Source organism: Vitis vinifera, chromosome 11 (genome assembly GCF_030704535.1).
Source record: "Vitis vinifera cultivar Pinot Noir 40024 chromosome 11, ASM3070453v1".
Lineage (NCBI taxonomy): Eukaryota > Viridiplantae > Streptophyta > Magnoliopsida > Vitales > Vitaceae > Vitis > Vitis vinifera.
In genome coordinates this window covers 16,741,441-16,758,975 of record NC_081815.1, presented here as the reverse complement: position 1 = coordinate 16,758,975, position 17,535 = coordinate 16,741,441, and the positions used below count along the sequence as shown (strand labels likewise).

The window sequence follows — 17,535 nt, the reverse complement described above, 5'->3', positions numbered from 1 at the left end:
ATTCTTAAATATTAGGGAAATTTTCATTTTTAAATTTGAGGGGGCATGTGTCACCCCCACCCCAATGGTGGCTCCACCCTTGCTACCTACTATAATCTCCCAAAAGTCAATGTTAAAAGAAGAAGACCCAAGTCAATGTAAGAAGAAGAAGACCCTTGCTATCTACTATAAAGTCTATCATTTACCTAAAGTTAGATTTGTCCTTTTACACTGACATTTTACATTTTGGTTTGATGGGAAGAAAAAAAAAAGACATAATAAAAGAAATTATTTAAAGTTTCTTAATCAGACATAATAAAAAAGACCAAAAGTTTTTAAATTAAAAAAAAAAGAAAAAAAAAACTTATGGCTATTAGGTTTTAGTATAAATTTTAAAAATAAACAATTTTTTAATTTTAATTTTTTATTTATTTACAAGTCACATAAATTTTATTCAGAAGATATTTTCAAGACTTGGATCTATATTCTACATCTTTGCCCCTGGACACTTACCATCAACCAAGACTTTGAAAACCACACAGTTCAAACTTCTACAAAGATGAACATGAAATTAACTTGAATAAATTCCAAAATTTTATGTTCGGGAAGCAGTTGATCAACATCAACAAAATAGCCCAAAATGGAGGACAAAAAAATAGACAACAAATCACCCCACCCCATCCCATCCCATCCCATCCCAAGGGAATCAACACTAAACTAACACATTGTTAGCCTCCTACTCTTGCCAGTTCCCTTCCTCCCCAGGATAAGGAAAGCAATGCAGCACTTTACAACAGTGTAACCTATACCAGAAATGGAGATGGAGCCAGGGGGTCGAACGCGAACGCCTAAGTGTTGATCCGACCAAAGAATTAGAATCAAATAGTCGGGTAGTTGGAGAAAAGAAACATCAAGTTATCTACTGCTTCTGGGTAGAACTTCCTTGCAAACAAGTAGCATGGCCGCTGCATTCCATTCCATAGACAAGGCCTCACCTGCCGTTCCTTCTGCAGGAGCAAAACAATGTTTTTTCTTTTTAGTACTTTTGAACATTTTTCAACTTGGATGGTAAATCAAGCACTGTCAATAAAAAGCTTACCCTTTCATCGCTCGTAACGTGCACACTTACATCTATGGACTGCATAAAGAACGCCATCAATGTGTCAAAATCAAATTTCATGGCATAAGATAAAACCAGCTGTGAATTTATGATGCAAAGATTTATGATGCAAAGGACTTCAATATATGTGCCACAGCATCTCTGATACACCCTTCCCACTTTTTGGGATCATGGATAACATCGTCTGATAAGTGTCCCAATGAACTTGGAAAGGTTGAAACAAAGATGGGCTTAACCCTTCCAACACACCCAAAAGTATGATATAGCACTATAGCAATTCAATGCATACACTGACAAGACAGCAAAAAAAAGATAGTAAGACACAAGCATACCGTAATATTTTTCAGAAGCTCAAAATTAACATCCTGAGCCCTGTATGATTTTGGATGCCACTTTGCTTCAGACCAGTCAACATGTGTAACTGACCAGTTTGCAATGCCACCTGGATCAATTATCTGACAAATAGATGAAAGAACCATATTCAGTTGGGAATGATGAGACTAGAGCAGAGCCAAAAGATATAATACCAAGGAACAAATGGTATATATATCTCACATGGAAAAAGGTCGGTAAGTAGTGTTCATCAGCAATGCAATTGCGCCCTTCAAGACCTGGCTGTAGTAATGAGAACAACCAACACATCATTCATGGGGGTGTTGAACTGGATTACAATTCCATACTTTCCAAAATCCAGAACATATACAAGTCCAGCATGTACTCTGCATAATCCGTATAGTACAACAATCTAGAATTCTCAAACCAAATCTTATTCTACTTGTTAAGCTACCAACTTTACTAAAAGCTTAAAAGAAAATGTGTGGCCCCATACCCACATGCAGAGAGATGAATTAGCAGATACAAGATATAGATAAATAGATATGAGAATTAACAGGAGAGATTTGAATTTGAGATCTCTAGTTGACCATTTGATACCATATGAAGACTTCATTTGGAATAGCTTTCTGTTTTTTGCTTTAACTAGAAGCTGAAGTTGAAGCCAAAATCACAATTTTTTTAAAAGGACAATATTGGTATTATAAAAGTTTCATTAAACATTAAAAAACTTTGTGCTTAAGCCAAAATAGATCTTTCTACAAAAAGCAATATTTTCCTAGCTTTCATATTAAGCTCTTTTTAAGCCATAAATTCTTTGAAAAAAATTAGCCAAATGGATATAGAAGATCTTATTGAGCTTAAAAAGGAGTTTTTAGCTCCTCAAAAGTCAATCCAAATAGGACCTAGGTTGTTAGTATATAAGCCTACATTGTATACTAAGCTAACACATTTATTATTCCAAATCGAATACATACAACAGTCCAGTGTATCCTCGATATTTTACAAATATTACTCCACTCTCTAGTCCTTCCGGTCAAACCCATTGGCATCTAATCATTTCAAGTTTGCAAATGCCACTACTGGTTACCCTCAGTATAAAAGTGATGCCAACATATGTAAATATACTTATATCAGGAATCTAATCATCAGAACTATAGTCACAACAAGAAGTAACAATAAGGGAAATATTATAAAAACATCTAAAGAGATTAGAAGCACAGTTTGCAGTACAATAAAATATTAAACAACGAACAAGATAGGCAATATCAACAAATTCAGAACTAAGATACCTTACAGTAATCCTTGAATTTTGAGTAGTAAAGATTGTCAGCCATAACTATCAAAGCATGCTGCCGCTTCATTGAAAACCACTGCATGAATTTATTAAATAAAATAAGATGCCAGGTGAGGCAAAAATTGAGTATTCTGCATTTTGATATTATCACAACCACTCAAACTTGTTATCAGGAGAATAAGGGGGAAAGGAAACTCTTGCAGCAGAACAAAACAGGGAATCGCCTATTTTGACCTATTGAAAAAAGAATAAATGACATAGGAACCCAAATTTCAAAGGCTAAAACACCGAATAGATATTCACAACTTCAGTGTTATAATAGCTCAGTGTCAAAACTAACATTAATTTGCATTCATAGGCCCTGCCAAGTGTCTCAAATTGATTAAGAAGCTATACAATGTTGAAAATGCAATCCCTTCCCCTAATGTCGGGAAGGAAAGGAATATCATCAAAGAAAATAGCTCTATTGTCCAAATAACTTTCATCAAAGTGAACATAAACACATCAAGTTTTCTACTGACTCACAAACAAATGCAAGGCCTCTGATAATACATGAGATTATACCTGTGCGCCCTTTCTAAAGTCACTCATCTCAATTTCCGGTAACATATGTTCTGAATATCTGCCATTTCCATGTGGACCAGGATCCTCAAAGCTGGGAACAAGAAAGGGGTGTGCATCAGTAATATGCAAAACAGAAATTTCATCCCGATAAATTTTGCAATATACAAAAAAGATTAAACCAAAAGGGCCATTGGAGTGCACTTGTTTAATGTTAATTCTTTTATTGACCCAAACAACAAAAGCAACAATAGGGATACATCCTTTAATAAGAACATTGAGTTTACCTGTCAACGTAGCTTATATTTGTGTACATGAGATAGTTGTACACATGATCAAATTTATACAGTGGTACACAACTGCAATGCAAGAAGAAAATAAATCAGAAACTATTAGCAGCATAAGTGATCAAAAGTCAGCAAACATAAACCAACTAAAAGTAACTGTACAGTCCAATCACCTATCAGAAAGTAACACAAAATGCTGATTATCAGGGTCTTTCAGAGCATGTGCCAAAAGCCTTTTCTCTGCATCGACCATTGAAATTTTTCCCCATATTACCTAACATTAATTAACATACATACTTATTATCATTAATGAACATACATACAATAAGCTGATGACTAGATCACAAGTTGTCGATGATAATAATAGCAATAATAATAACATAAACAGCAACATAGTAAAAGAAAAAAATAGTTTTTATACCAAAATAGTAACAAGAATTACAAAAAAGATCATTTCCACAATATTTTGACCATGCAATAATTTAAACACATGTCAATACACAAATGATATTAGGAGAACTAATAGTTCCCATGTCAAAGCAGTAAAAGAATAAAAATAACAAATATGGTTTTCCTAATATTTTTTTGTCATCCAATCATTTTGGTCATGTTTGTAGAAGGGAATATGCTTGTTCAGAGGCATCAACTATATCTAGACTAATTGAAACAAAATAAAATGAGAAACTACTTTGCCTTGGCTAAGAAAATGAAGTGGACTTGGCTATGACCACCATGCATCATTTTCAATTAAGAATTACTGCTTTACCAAGAAGCCAAGTATTAAAATTTTCAATTAAAAAGGTATATATAAATTTGGTAAAACTCAGAGCTATCCTCATATCAAGGAAGCTAGAACTAACCAAAGAAAATGAAAATTAGCAGGTCAGTAAGAAATATGGTAGGATGCAAAGTTCACCAAGATCATAAGAAAAGAGTATTGATGCAAAAATGGAAGTGATAGAGGAGTTTTGGAAAAATCCTAAGAGGAAAAGATAGGAAAATCCAAGGTATCAGAAGAAATCTAAACAACAAGCATCAAATTTTAAATATGGAAGTTAGGTTCTGGCCCCATAGTCCCTGTTTCAAATTTGGAAAGGAAACATGTCTTTCCAAACCAAATTCCACCAAAAAATGAATAAATTAAAGCAGAATTACAATCCCCATAGGCACAAAAATGAAGTTTGTACAGGAGCTGAAGTTAAGCAGGTGCAGAAAGCAGGAAGAATGTATTATTTGGAGCCATAGACTTCAACAGACACAGACATAGGTACAAGCATAGATATATTGTACCATTCAAGGATAGAAGGAAATGAGATCTTATTTGTATCTAAACATGGTATAATAACCATATTCCATCTTTCACCTGCTGAGTATATTATCAATGACTGGGCAAAATAATTGAACACCCAATCAACCATGTGTACAAAGGAGTTAAGCTCTTGTTCAAAGAGATACCAGATTGGCCTAAGGGGATCTCTATTATTCAATTTCTTTGTCATTCTTTATATTTTTTATTTTTCCAATTATGTGGATTCCATTGATGGATGCATAGGGAAACCATGGCTATCTCCAATCAAGAATTGAAAACCTCAACCAAGACAGAGGTTCCTTTCTAAATTACCCAAATAAATAAATAAAAATAATAAAATAAAATAAAAATTGATCATCATTAATGCATATAACCTGATCAATTGTAAGAATACAAAACATATTAAGCAAACTTGACTTCAAGCACCTTATTAAACACACATTTTAAACTGAAAAATGAACCTTGAATGAAACAAGAAGTAAAATGTTCAAGGACCTTTTCACTGTGGATGTCTTGATTGACAAAATAACGGCTCACATGTATGGGCCTCTCCTTAGAGGCATGCACATACACTGAAAATCTGCCCTCATGGCCCTGCCAAAGTAGATTAAAACATTAGCTCGAATGGTAAAAAACTAAACTACGGATAGAACAGATCATGCAAAATAGAAACTGATCTCAGCATAATGATATTCTGTGTTTCTATTCACAAGGTTAATAAAAAACTAAACCACCAATGGAACAGAACATAAGTAGCCCATTAAGGGTTTCACATCTGTGATTCTAGTGATATTTTCCTTCCTATTCGCCCATTTTATTAGCATATTTTTCAACCATGTATAATTAGTTTAAGAATTTCCTATTGATCATTATAATACTGGTTCACATAGTTTAGCATGGGTTTTATGAGGTTGCAGTTGGATTAGTTATTTAGCACACCTCTGAAAGTAACAAAATAAAATTGTTAGATGCTTTGTACACTTTGTCTCATTGACTAGATTTTTATTTTTAAAACTATAAATCCTCAATTGAAACTTTATTCAGGGACAAACATAATCTAAATCAATTTCTACCGACCATCAAAAAGTAAATGCTTAAAATGCACTAAAATAGTAAATCATGTAAAATAAAGAAATATTCAATTTGTGGTGTTCCAGGAGCAGATTATGTCATCCCACAGAAAAACTTCCTCCCAAACTGAGAATACAGTCATGCTCCTATGGATTACCAAAGCTTGACCTTGATTGCTACATGTAGTTTCCATCTTCTCTAGCAGGCAGCTAGCCACAATGTTATGACTTGGTTCTTACTGAATCAATTTGTCTCACGTACTAAAACTTCTTTGAGGAGACATATCCATCGGCAATTCATTAAATGAACTTACTAGGACTACATAGCAGTACATATGGAAAATATAATCATCTTGCCAACTATCTCTGATATCATAATAAGCATATCAAAACCTAAGTGGCCATTGTGCATTAAAATTAGCAGTTTACTGGCCCATCTCCTCATGAGAGAGTTATGCCTTCCTGGTTAGCCATTTTCCAACACATAAAATCCCTTGAGTTCCTTGGCTGGTGTACCAATATGCTGATCTCATTCCAACTTGATTGTTCAATTTGATAGCTAGGGTTCCCTCACCATCAAGGGCAAAAATCTCAGGATGAAAAACAAACATTATGCATGGTTTCTCTAGCTACCAATCTAATGTGTGATGGCCAATTCCTCTTAACCACATCATCATGCTCAGCAACTAAATCTGTAATCATAGTGCCCTTACTAATACATCAGTACCTTTAAGGAAGACAATGCATCTTCTGGTGAAGGTTTTGAAGTATTTCATTGGCTTGCCACTATATTCATGCATGATTCAGATTTACAGAAAGCTAAATCAGATTTTTCAACCTAATAGCTATAATCTCTAACTTTCTAGACTTCTAACCATGTTCCTAGTTAAGATTCCTCTTTACTATGCTAAACGAATCACAGACATCTTAAGATTCTCTGTTTCCTTGAGATCAAGAATTCCTACCTTTGAATCCAAACCATGTTAAATTGGCCCAAACTTTTCAGTCTCCAAATATATTCATATTGCTGGGGTTTTGATGCAGGAATAAGTCTAATCATCCTGATGCAAATTGTGGGTTGTGAAAGCATCCTAAAATTCAATCAGCAATATAACACCATAGAAGGCCTTTGATGAATGCATAATAAACAAACATGAACTAGCAATAATCCTTTCACCAAAAAGGTAAACTTGAACGCAAGAAAGGGGGAAAACTAGAACAGAATATTCCTTGTTCTCTAGATATCTTAGTTTATTATGCTGTATTTATTAACAAATAAGACTTTCTGATAAAAGATTTCACAGCACCTAAACTCAGAATCCAGTCATTTTCACTCAAATATACTTTCTCTGCACTGGATATGGCAGCTAAATTCAGAATCCACTCCTTTTAACTCAGATGGGCCTTGTATGCACTGGTCCATCAAATTTTTCAGTTAAATGGGATTAGTCAAATTTTATTTATCTTGACAGAGCCCTTAAAATAGGAATAAATACAACCTACCTCACACAGGAATTCTAATAACTAGAACTGTTTACCAACAATCAACAATAAAAATATGGCTCCAAATATGTGAAAACATAGTGCAAGTTTAAGAGTGTTAGAATAGCAACTATGGAATTTGAATTTTGGATGCACATGTCCAAATCACACAAACCACATGCATAGGATAAATTCTATGCAGGACCTCCATCAGAATTGTAATGAGATTTTAGAGAGGATCACTCTCCCTATGCAGGAAAGGTTTCTTAGACCACAAAAGCAATAGTTGACAAAAAATCTAGTGTTTAAATTAGGTTATGCATATTTGATATAGTGTCAGAACAAAAAGATGATTAATCAAAGTAGAAATGAAACTTACATGGAAGAACTTATCCCACAACATCTCAAAAGGTAATGAACCCCGAGTTAAGAACATGAAAGCAAGTTTCGGGTTCCTTGATTGAGTAGGAGGCATACTCAAGATTTCTTTAATTACAACACGAGATGCAATCTCTGCATCTGTATATTCCCTTGCAGGAATAGGTGGAAGCCAATCAGTAAAAGCCTTGCAACCTCTAGAAGAAAATACGTAGCAGGCAGAATGGCTCCGTGGTGGATAAACATAAGCACAAATTAGCAGCATGCTGACCAATGATACCAAGACAATGATCCACATGGGCCTCTTCATAGGAGGGCGATGGCGAGACCCAGGCATGATCTGCATATCTCCCATGCCTAGATGCCACGCTGAAGGTGTGTATCTCTAGAACAAACACATCACAACTTTACAACATCACAAATTTCTTCCCAAGGTCATCCACCATACTAAAAAAAAAATGAGTCTTTTAACAGTCAACCACCTTAGCCTTCAATCAATGGATGTATGCAGAAACTGAAACTGTCTAGGAAAAAAACACAAGTCAATCAGCAAGACAAACCAACATTATGACCACAATAAAATCTTGATAATTTACCATGCAATATGAAGTCAAGAAAAGTGAGCTCATCAAATGGGAGAGAAAGACTGAAATTCAATGAGAGAGCTAAGCTTTAATAGAAATACAGGGAAGTGCCTCTCTGATGAGCCAAACCAATGGATCCAATTCTCTCTCCTCCACAGACAATCCCCAAACCTCTAACCAATCATCATAAAAAATAACAATAAAAAAGGCCTTCAAAATGGAATACAAATCAACCAGTGAAAACCTTTACCCTATGTTTGGTTGCTAAGAAACCAGAGGAAGTGAAAATAACAATTCTCGTGCAATAAGCTGTTTAGGTTTCCAGAAAGAAAAAACTCAGCTCAACCATGGAAAATGTCTGTATTAGGCACAGTTCAGAGTAGGTTTTGCAAATAATTAAAATCTAGGATGAACGAGAAATCCCATGGCACAACAGCATCCAAATTAAAGAAGACATGAACACAAACATGAAAAATATATGATAGACCAATACACGAATTCAAGATTCCCAAGCTGCCCAACAACCAAAACCAAATAATAAAAGTCAAACCAATCCTTTAAGGTTGATAGCAACGAAATCTAACACTCCCATATGTTCAAGTTACCCAAAACGAAGACTTTTCCAAATAGAAACATTCAAAATGTGCCCACTAGTCAATAGCTCCTCTCACCTTTCAAACTGCCATATCCTCTGTTTGGTTGTTGAGAAATTGTGAGAAAAGAAAAGAAAAGAAAATTTTGACTCTTACACTTCCCTTCCATCGCAAATATATGTATATTAAAAAAAATGAAAAAAAATATAATAGAAAAACCTTTACCTAACAGACCAACCCAATAGAATTACTTCATTTTTGCTTCCAAAAACCCAAAAAAAAAAAAAAAAAATTCAAAATTTTGATCCCTTTCACTTTCCCAGCTTTCCCAGTAAACCCAATAGAAGGAATCAAAACCCAGAAACCCAATTCACAGAACTCTCCAATCCAAACAAGAACACAAACCCAGATTAAAAATGAACCAGCAATACCTGAAAACCAACAGAACCCAGATAGATGAGATCCCTATATTTCAAAAGATCTACAGAGCCCAGTTCCTTGACTAAGTATTCAAGATCTATATCACCACATCCACCACCACCACCACTAAAACGAACAAACACAACACCGCGTATGTGCGTTATGAGTTTCAAGGTAGAAAATTTGAGAAGGCGGACATCACTAAAACTCCATTTCTTTTTTTTTTATTGCCCAAGAAGAAAACGAAGAGCAAATTGAATAATATTGAAAACGATAGACCTAAGCGCTTATGGAAGCGCGTGGCGGGTAAGCAGTTTGGTAAAGCAACCCCATCTTGCCAGGTCCATTTGTACTGCTACTCTGCTTCCTTGTCAACTGCAACCACTTTGGCCTGCAGGAATCATCTACCTACTACAAATACAAAACCTTCCTGTGACATTAACAAGTATTGGTTAACAAAAATTAATTTTATCTTATAGTAATTGATCTATAACAGGAAATGTTTGGTGCCTTTGCTGTATCAAATCATTTCATTGCACTTCCCCTTTGTCACTTGCTAGTTGAATTTAAACATAAAGAGTTCCATTTAATTATTTTCTTTAATTATAATCATTAGCCAATCCATTCTCATTTACTTGAGGGAATAAAACATCTTCTACTTCCATACCATATTAAAGAGTTGAATGCTAAAGCTGCTGAAATGTTTTTATTAAGAGATTTAAAAAATAAATAAATTCTCACCACAAAGTTTATATTTTGAATTTTGGTGTTTGGTAAAACTTAATATTTATTGCTTAATAACTTAAGTTGATTTTAAATTAAATTATACGTAAGTTGTTGACTTAAAACTTATTATTTAATTTGTTTGATAAAATTAACTTATATTGATACATTTACATTCATAAATTATAATTAAGGTAAAGAAAATTGAGTAATAAGTAAAAAAGGAGATCATAGAGATAAATAGGATAAATAAAGATAAAAAGATAAAATGAAGATGTGGATTTAAATATAAGTTAATAATTTTTATTTATTATTTAAAGTTGTTTTTTTACTTTAAATTATACCATTAAATTATTTTACCAAAAATATTTAATTTAATTAATGATTTAAATTAAGTTATTGAACACCCACTTAATTTCTTGTTAATTTTGAACTATTTTGGAATAACTTGATTCCTAAATTAAGTATTTTAGATCCGATTGGATGTGATTTTTAATTTTTATTTTTAAAAATAAAAAATAATAATAATTTTATAAATACCAAATTTACCTTATATAATGAACTCTAAAACTTATTTGAAAAACAAGTGAATATTTAAAAAAGAAATTATTATCTCAAATTTTACAAAATAGGGAGCGTGTCATCACGGCCCGACAAGGCGCGTGAGGAAAGAGTTTTCACTTTTTCGGGTTGTGTCAAAACATGGTACGCTAATCGTATAATCGACGAAGTAAAAAACCGAATTCACTAAAATACCCCTGATAAGAATAATCAAGATTGGCGCGTGGACTTATGATTGATTGTAGAGAAGGAAGGTGAAGACCTTCCGTTTCCAGGAAAGTGGAGAAGTCGTGGAGATAAATGACATGAATGCCCTTTTGTGTTAGGAGCAAGCTGAGATGATTAGGTAGTCAAAGTTGTATAGTATTTATGATAAACCTAATTAATATTATGTTAATATGAGCCATCGGATTTGAAAACCTTTTATTCGTCGAACTTCATCATAAAATATTTAATTTAGTTTATTTCTTATTTTTAATATTATTTATTTTTTATTTTTAAAACAAAAAATAAGTAATTTTTATTTAAAATATAAAAACTTTTGGAAAATGTAATGACTTTTAAATATTCATTCAAAAATTAATATATTAAAAAACACTATACAATTGTAGATTTTAAATTTTGTATAAGTATTTTTAAAGATATAAAATAAATGAATAAGAATTAAAAATTTTATTTTTTTTAAAAAAAATATAGGAAATATATTCCTAAATTTAGAATAGTTTGAAATTATTTTAAAAAAAATTCTTTTTAATGTTTTTTTTTTTTAAAAAAAAAAGCTTTAGAAAACATAGCTAAACCAATTTTTATTTTTATTTTATTTTTAAAAATGGGTGACAACGATGCATTGTTTTTTAAAAATTATTTTTTATTTTATTTTATTTTTAAAAATTATTTCTAAATAATAACAACTAAACAGTATTAAAAAAATTTTAAAAATAGTTTTTGGTCAATGTCAAAACAGGCTCTTAATTTTAAAAAAAATATATAGAATTAAAATTCAACACGTCAGTCGCTGCGAAATTACAGACGTGAAGCCAGGATGAGAAGACACCGACAATATCGTTATGCATTTTAATTTTTAATGTTGGTATAATTTATAAGGATAATGTTTTAATACGTGGGACCAGTTCGAGAAGTGGTTGACCTAGAAAATGTTCCATGTGCTTGACGGCTCATACGTCTCATTTCTTTTTGTAATTTAATTGGTACAGGGGCTCTCTCTAGTTAATATCTAATTTTACGTGTCCAAATAATAAAACATATGAATTGAGTTTTCACTACACATTATCGAGACCTTTTCTTGAGGGTGTAATTTCAATAAAGAGATTAAATTTATAGATCATGTATGCATCACTACAACCCTAAACTGAATAAAATCGATGGGGTTGTGACAAAATAATATTAGAATCTAATATTCGGTTGGAAGTGTGTCGGCAAGGACGTTGACCCCAAGGGGGGTGGATTGTAATGACTTACACCACTCGGAGAGTGAATGAGGAAGAGGTATATATGAAGAGTTTTCACTACACATTATCAAGACCTTTTTTTGATGGCGTAATTTTAATAAAGAGATTGATTTGATAGATCATGTATGCATCACTACAACCCTAAACTGAATAATATCAATGGGGTCGTGACAAAATAGTATTAGTCTAATATCCGGTTGGAAGTGTGTCAACAAGGACGTTGACCCCAAGGGAGGTGGATTGTAATGACTTACACCGCTCAAAGAGTGAATGAGGAAGAGGTATATATGAAGAGTTTTCTTATTGAGACCTTTTCTTGAGGGCGTAATCTCAATAAAGAGATTGATTTGATAGATCATGTATGCATCACTACAACCCTAAACTGAATAATATCAATGGGGTTGTGACAAAATAGTATTAGAGTCTAATATCCGATTGGAAGTGTGTCAGCAAGGACGTTGACCCCAAGGGGGATGGACTGTAATGACCTACACTGAAGAGTGAATGAGGAAGAGCTATATATGAAGAGTTTTCACTATACATTATCGAATCCTTTTCTTGAGGGCGTAAGCCCAATAAAGAAGCAAAATCGAGTTCGGGTGGTGGGTCATGTGTGTGCCACTACAACCCTTAACCATATAATATCAGGTGGAGAGTGAGGTCATGAAAGTATTTCATTGCAAGAGTTGCATAAGTTTGAAATAAACATCATATACATGTCTTTTTGTCTAAATAGATGAATGGAAGATGCAAATGAATTTAATTACAAATATGGTATGGTCAATTTTTATGGAAGCTCAAAGTGTCCATTGGAAGATGGATTTCATCTTTTTGAAACAAACATCAAACATGTCTATTTAAAGATAGTTGTATTGGTAAATATTTTGAATTTTTCTATTCAATAAAAAAAACAAATACTACCTAAAATTTCAAATTAAATCTTGAATAAAGAAAAAAAAAATATGAAGCCCTAAATATGAAATCCTAAATTCCTTTTTAATTCTTTATGCAATTCCTATATCAAATCTTAAATTGGAGAAAAAAAATTGAAAAGAAATTTGAAAATTACATTTTTTTTCCCATTTAATGTTGGATTTGGGAAGTGTATAAAGACTTGAAAAGAAATTTTAGGATTTAATTTTTTTTTATTTAAGGTTTGATTTGAGAATTGTTGTATTTCTTTTTAAATCTTCATGCACTTCCCAAATCCAACCATATATGAAAAAAGAAATGTAATTTTAAAATCTCTTTTAGAATTTATTTTCTCCAATTTAAGATTTGATTTAAGAAGCCAACAAAGATTTGAAAAGTATTAGGATTTAGATTTTTTAGGATTTAGATTTTTTTTTTCTTTTTCATCAGGTTTCATTAAGAAGATTAAGAAAAATGAAAAAAAAATAATAAACAATAAAATTTACTGATTTTAATTAGTAAAATTTGAAATTAATTAAATTTAATCTATTTAGTAAATAATATTCAAGATTAAGTAGGAAGTAGATTTTATTTTAATATCTTTATTTTTATTTAAAATTATTTAATTATTCTAAATAATTAACTAAAGAAAAAAATTGATGATCCACATCATAATTTAATTTTCAAATGTTAAAGATAAAATATATAAAATTTATATTTGTAATGGCATGTTAATATCACATGCAATTGAACCACCATGGACCAATAAATTATGACCTGATGACTTTTCTAGAGCAAAAAAAGAAGATATTATTAATTCAAACAAATGTTTAGAAATAATATTTTGCTTACTTTGGCAAACTTATCTTATAAAGGTCATAAGTTAAAAAAAGAGCACGTGACAACTGTGAAGTTTGATAAAATAAAAAATAAATTAAAAACTTGAATAAAAAATAAAATATATATAGTTAATTTTGTTAACCTCATTAGTGATTTGAAATTTTATCAAATACTTTCATGAAATTTTAAATTTATGGTAATAAAGTATATTTAGGAGATGTTTGATAAAATTTAATATTTATTATTTAATAACTTAAGTTGATTTTACCTTAAAGTATATTTGAGTTGTTGATGTAAAATTTATTACTTAATTCTTATTTTAAGTATTAAGGTTGTTTGATAAAATTAATTTAAAATTTATTCTAAATCATCAAATTGACAAAAAAAGTCTAATAAATGGAATAATAAAGGAGATTATGAAAGTAATTGAGACAAACAAAATAGAATAGTAAAATAAAAATATGGACTTAAATCATACGAAGTCAACACATGGTTTTAAAAATTGGACGAGATCAATCAGTCTGGTTGGTTCAACCGTTGGCTGGTCACCATTCTTGTTCGGTTTGATGATTTGAATTGCTCAGACCAGCCTCGAACTATTGGAACCGACCAGTTTCCCTGAATTGAACGATTCACAATTTTTTTTTTTTAAATTTTTTGGTCATCAAAATGATGTCGTTTTGATTTGCATGTAAGCCCCGCCTTGTTTAGGAATGACAACGGGGCCGGTCGCCCCCATCCCAACCCCGCCCCGTTTATTAAAAACAATTCCCATCCCCGTCCAATTTAAAAAATTAAATGGGGCGGGACGGGTATGTGAATTTCTCATACCCACCTCGCCTCGCCCTATTTAGCTTTATTTTTTTTAATTACTTTTAAATTTTTTAATTACATTAAAATAAATGTATTTTATAAATAATACAATTATTATATTTTTTATAACTTATTTTATTAAATTTTTTTATTATTATCTATATATTAAAAATAGTAAAATAAAATTTTAAATTAAATTAATTTTAAAATTTAAATTAAATTTAATTTTAAAATTAATTTTATATGTAATCGGGGCGGGGTGAGATGGGGCAATACCCGAACCCGCCCTGGGTTTAAAAAAAAAAATCTCATACCCGTCTCAAACTTGTTTATTAAATTTAAACCCTATTCCATTAGGGGCAGGGCAGGGTGGGTACCCGAAAAAACCCGCCCCGTTGCCATCCCTAACCCTCCGTCCTCCATCCTCCACATTGGACCAATTGCCATCGTCAGAGTCTCCACCTCTACATGCCGATGAGGACCCCGCCGTTGGATTCCAAATCTCCCATCGAGAATCTTGCAATTTATTTATTTATTTTTTCATTTTTTTTAATTTAAACTATTCCTATATTTATTCCTCACAAATCACAATTGGCCTTTGTTTTCTAATAAATATATAATAATATTTATACCATATTATTATTTGATTTGTGAAATGAACATAAATTGAAATAAAAATTATTTTTAAAATAAAAATATAATATTTAATATTAAAAATGAAATCTCTCTCATATTTAGTATTATTTAAAAAATCTCTTATAATTTATTTTTAATAAATATTTTTGTTCCTTTATTAACAAAATTAATAATTAAAAATTAAAATTATACATTTCCAAATTAAAGATTTAATATTTTTACTTCACAAAGTGACTAACATAAAACAAAAGTTCAACAAACATAGTAGATGTTATGTAAAATTTATTATTATTATTTTTTTATAATTTTAATAATATATAAAATATATATTTATGATATGTTCGATCTCGGTTCGACCGTCGATTTGTCCAATGAATCGTATATCAATAATTTTTTTTAGTTCAATGATCAATTTGATTTTGAAAACATGAATTCAGTATTATTGGATCACATCATTTAACTTAAATTATCAAAACGGACTTAATCCATTGAAATATAATTATGATCACATAATTTGACTTAAATTATCAAAGCTGACTTAATCTATTGGAATATAAATATGAGGTCAAACATCTGAACATGACTAAAATGACTAAGAGACAATCATTTTAGCATGTGGATTTAATTTAAAAAGGGCACAGCTTGCCTTAAAAATAGGATCATTACAAAGAGCAAATCATGGATGCTTGCAATTATTGCTGCAATTGCCCTCCTCCTAAGCATCGTGCTCACCTCTACTCTCACACTACTTCAACTTCTTATTTTATTATCACAATCATGTCATGTCATGTTATAGTGTATATATATATATCTATTATTTTTAAAATTTTAAATAATTTTAACCGGCATATGATGGTTGTTGTTTTTTTTTTTTTTTAAAATAATATGTATATATTTTTTGGTTATATGACATGCTATCATAACTATGATTCAATCAAAATAATTTTCTCTCTCTCTTTTTTTTTTCTTAAGATCCAAACATTAATAACTCATTTCTTTATGAAAGTATTTATAATATAAGTGTTACTGAAAAAATTTTCTTTTTTGATCAAGACCTAATCATTTAATAGATAATAAAAATTTGATTATATCACTTTAATTCTGGGGTTCATATTTAATAATATTTTAAGTATTAAATATGTTGATATATTCTTATATGCTTAAAAATATTAGATGAGTAAATTTTCCAAACAAGTAGATGCTGATGTTGAAATGAGTTATAGCAGCCATCAACCTCTTCAACAAACTACGAAAAGTTGACATTATTGCTTGCATGGTTTGGACATGAAGAAAAATGGGAAAAATAAATAAATAAATAAAAATTAATAAATTGTAAAGTCTTGGATTAAGAATATTTAAACTTCAAATGTATAAAATATTATTTGAGAGACAGGGACTGATTTGGAATCCCATGCTTATCACTTGCCATTTTATCATGCGGGTCCTGCAAATAAAATAGAGGTAGAAAAACTATGGATGGAAATATTTTTGTCCAATTTTGACCACTAACTCAATTTCAAAATGTTCAATTAAGGTGGGCAAATTGTTCACAAAACGATCAAAGACAGAGATGATGTCAACATTGAAAGTTGAGTTTCTATGATTAGCAGGCCTCAAGCTAGCAACCATCATTGGTTGGTTAGGTATAATGGTTTAGAAAGTTTAGCCATACAAAGAAGAATATCTTTGTCCTTTCATTTTTATTGTTTGTGTTGATGATAGGGATGACAATGACACCAATTTTTTTGTGCCTAACTCGCCTTCTCTCTACTGAGACGGGTTTGAAATTTAAATAAACGTCTTTGAGAGAAGTTTGAGTTTTTTCTTAAAACCTGATACAGGTTTGGATATTGCTTTGTCCCACCTCGCCTTGATTATATATAAAATTAATTTAATTTAATTCTTATTTTCATGTTTTTAATATATAGATAATAATAAAATACTTTTCAATAAAATAATTTATAAAAATTATGAAAATTTAATTATTTGTAAAATATATTTATTTTAATATAATTAAAAATTTTAAAATAATTTTTTTTAATTTTAAAAATTTTCAAAAGAAAGTTAAAACAAAGCAAGCATGATAGGTATGCGAATTTCTCATATCCGCCCTGCCTTATTTAATTTTTTTAATGGGACAGAGATAAAAATTATTTTAAATAAATTAG

At 31.0% G+C, this 17,535-nt stretch overlaps 1 protein-coding gene across 5 annotated transcripts; it reads right to left on the bottom strand.

Moving 5' to 3' along the window:
• Positions 1–539: 539 nt before the first annotated feature.
• LOC100262683 (glycosyltransferase BC10) lies at positions 540–9,664 on the bottom strand. 5 transcript variants are annotated; one of them, XM_010658469.3, is made up of 11 exons: positions 9,425–9,664; positions 7,818–8,336; positions 5,382–5,480; positions 3,751–3,851; positions 3,578–3,649; positions 3,294–3,384; positions 2,725–2,805; positions 1,655–1,714; positions 1,432–1,554; positions 1,079–1,117; positions 540–986 (listed from the first exon to the last, which is right to left on the bottom strand). In XM_010658469.3, exons 2-11 carry the CDS (start codon positions 8,169–8,171, stop codon positions 858–860), a joined length of 1,149 nt encoding a protein of 382 aa, XP_010656771.1. In that variant the 5' UTR covers positions 8,172–8,336; positions 9,425–9,664; the 3' UTR covers positions 540–857. The 5 variants fall into 5 exon arrangements, with proteins under 5 accessions (XP_010656771.1, XP_059596668.1, XP_010656772.1 ...); XM_059740685.1 differs by having other exon boundaries at positions 9,072–9,636; XM_010658470.3 differs by having other exon boundaries at positions 7,818–8,340; positions 9,425–9,636.
• Between the last annotated feature and the right edge of the window lie 7,871 nt (positions 9,665–17,535).

Coding starts and splice junctions, on each gene's coding strand:
- LOC100262683 (XM_010658469.3), bottom strand. CDS start 8,171: ATGGGAGATATGCAGATCATGCCTGGGTCTCGCCATCGCCCTCCTATG. Junction 3,650..3,750: donor TTTGTGTTACTTTCTGATAG/GTGATTGGACTG, acceptor CTTGCATTGCAG/TTGTGTACCACTGTATAAAT. Junction 2,806..3,293: donor ACTTTAGAAAGGGCGCACAG/GTATAATCTCAT, acceptor AAATTCATGCAG/TGGTTTTCAATGAAGCGGCA.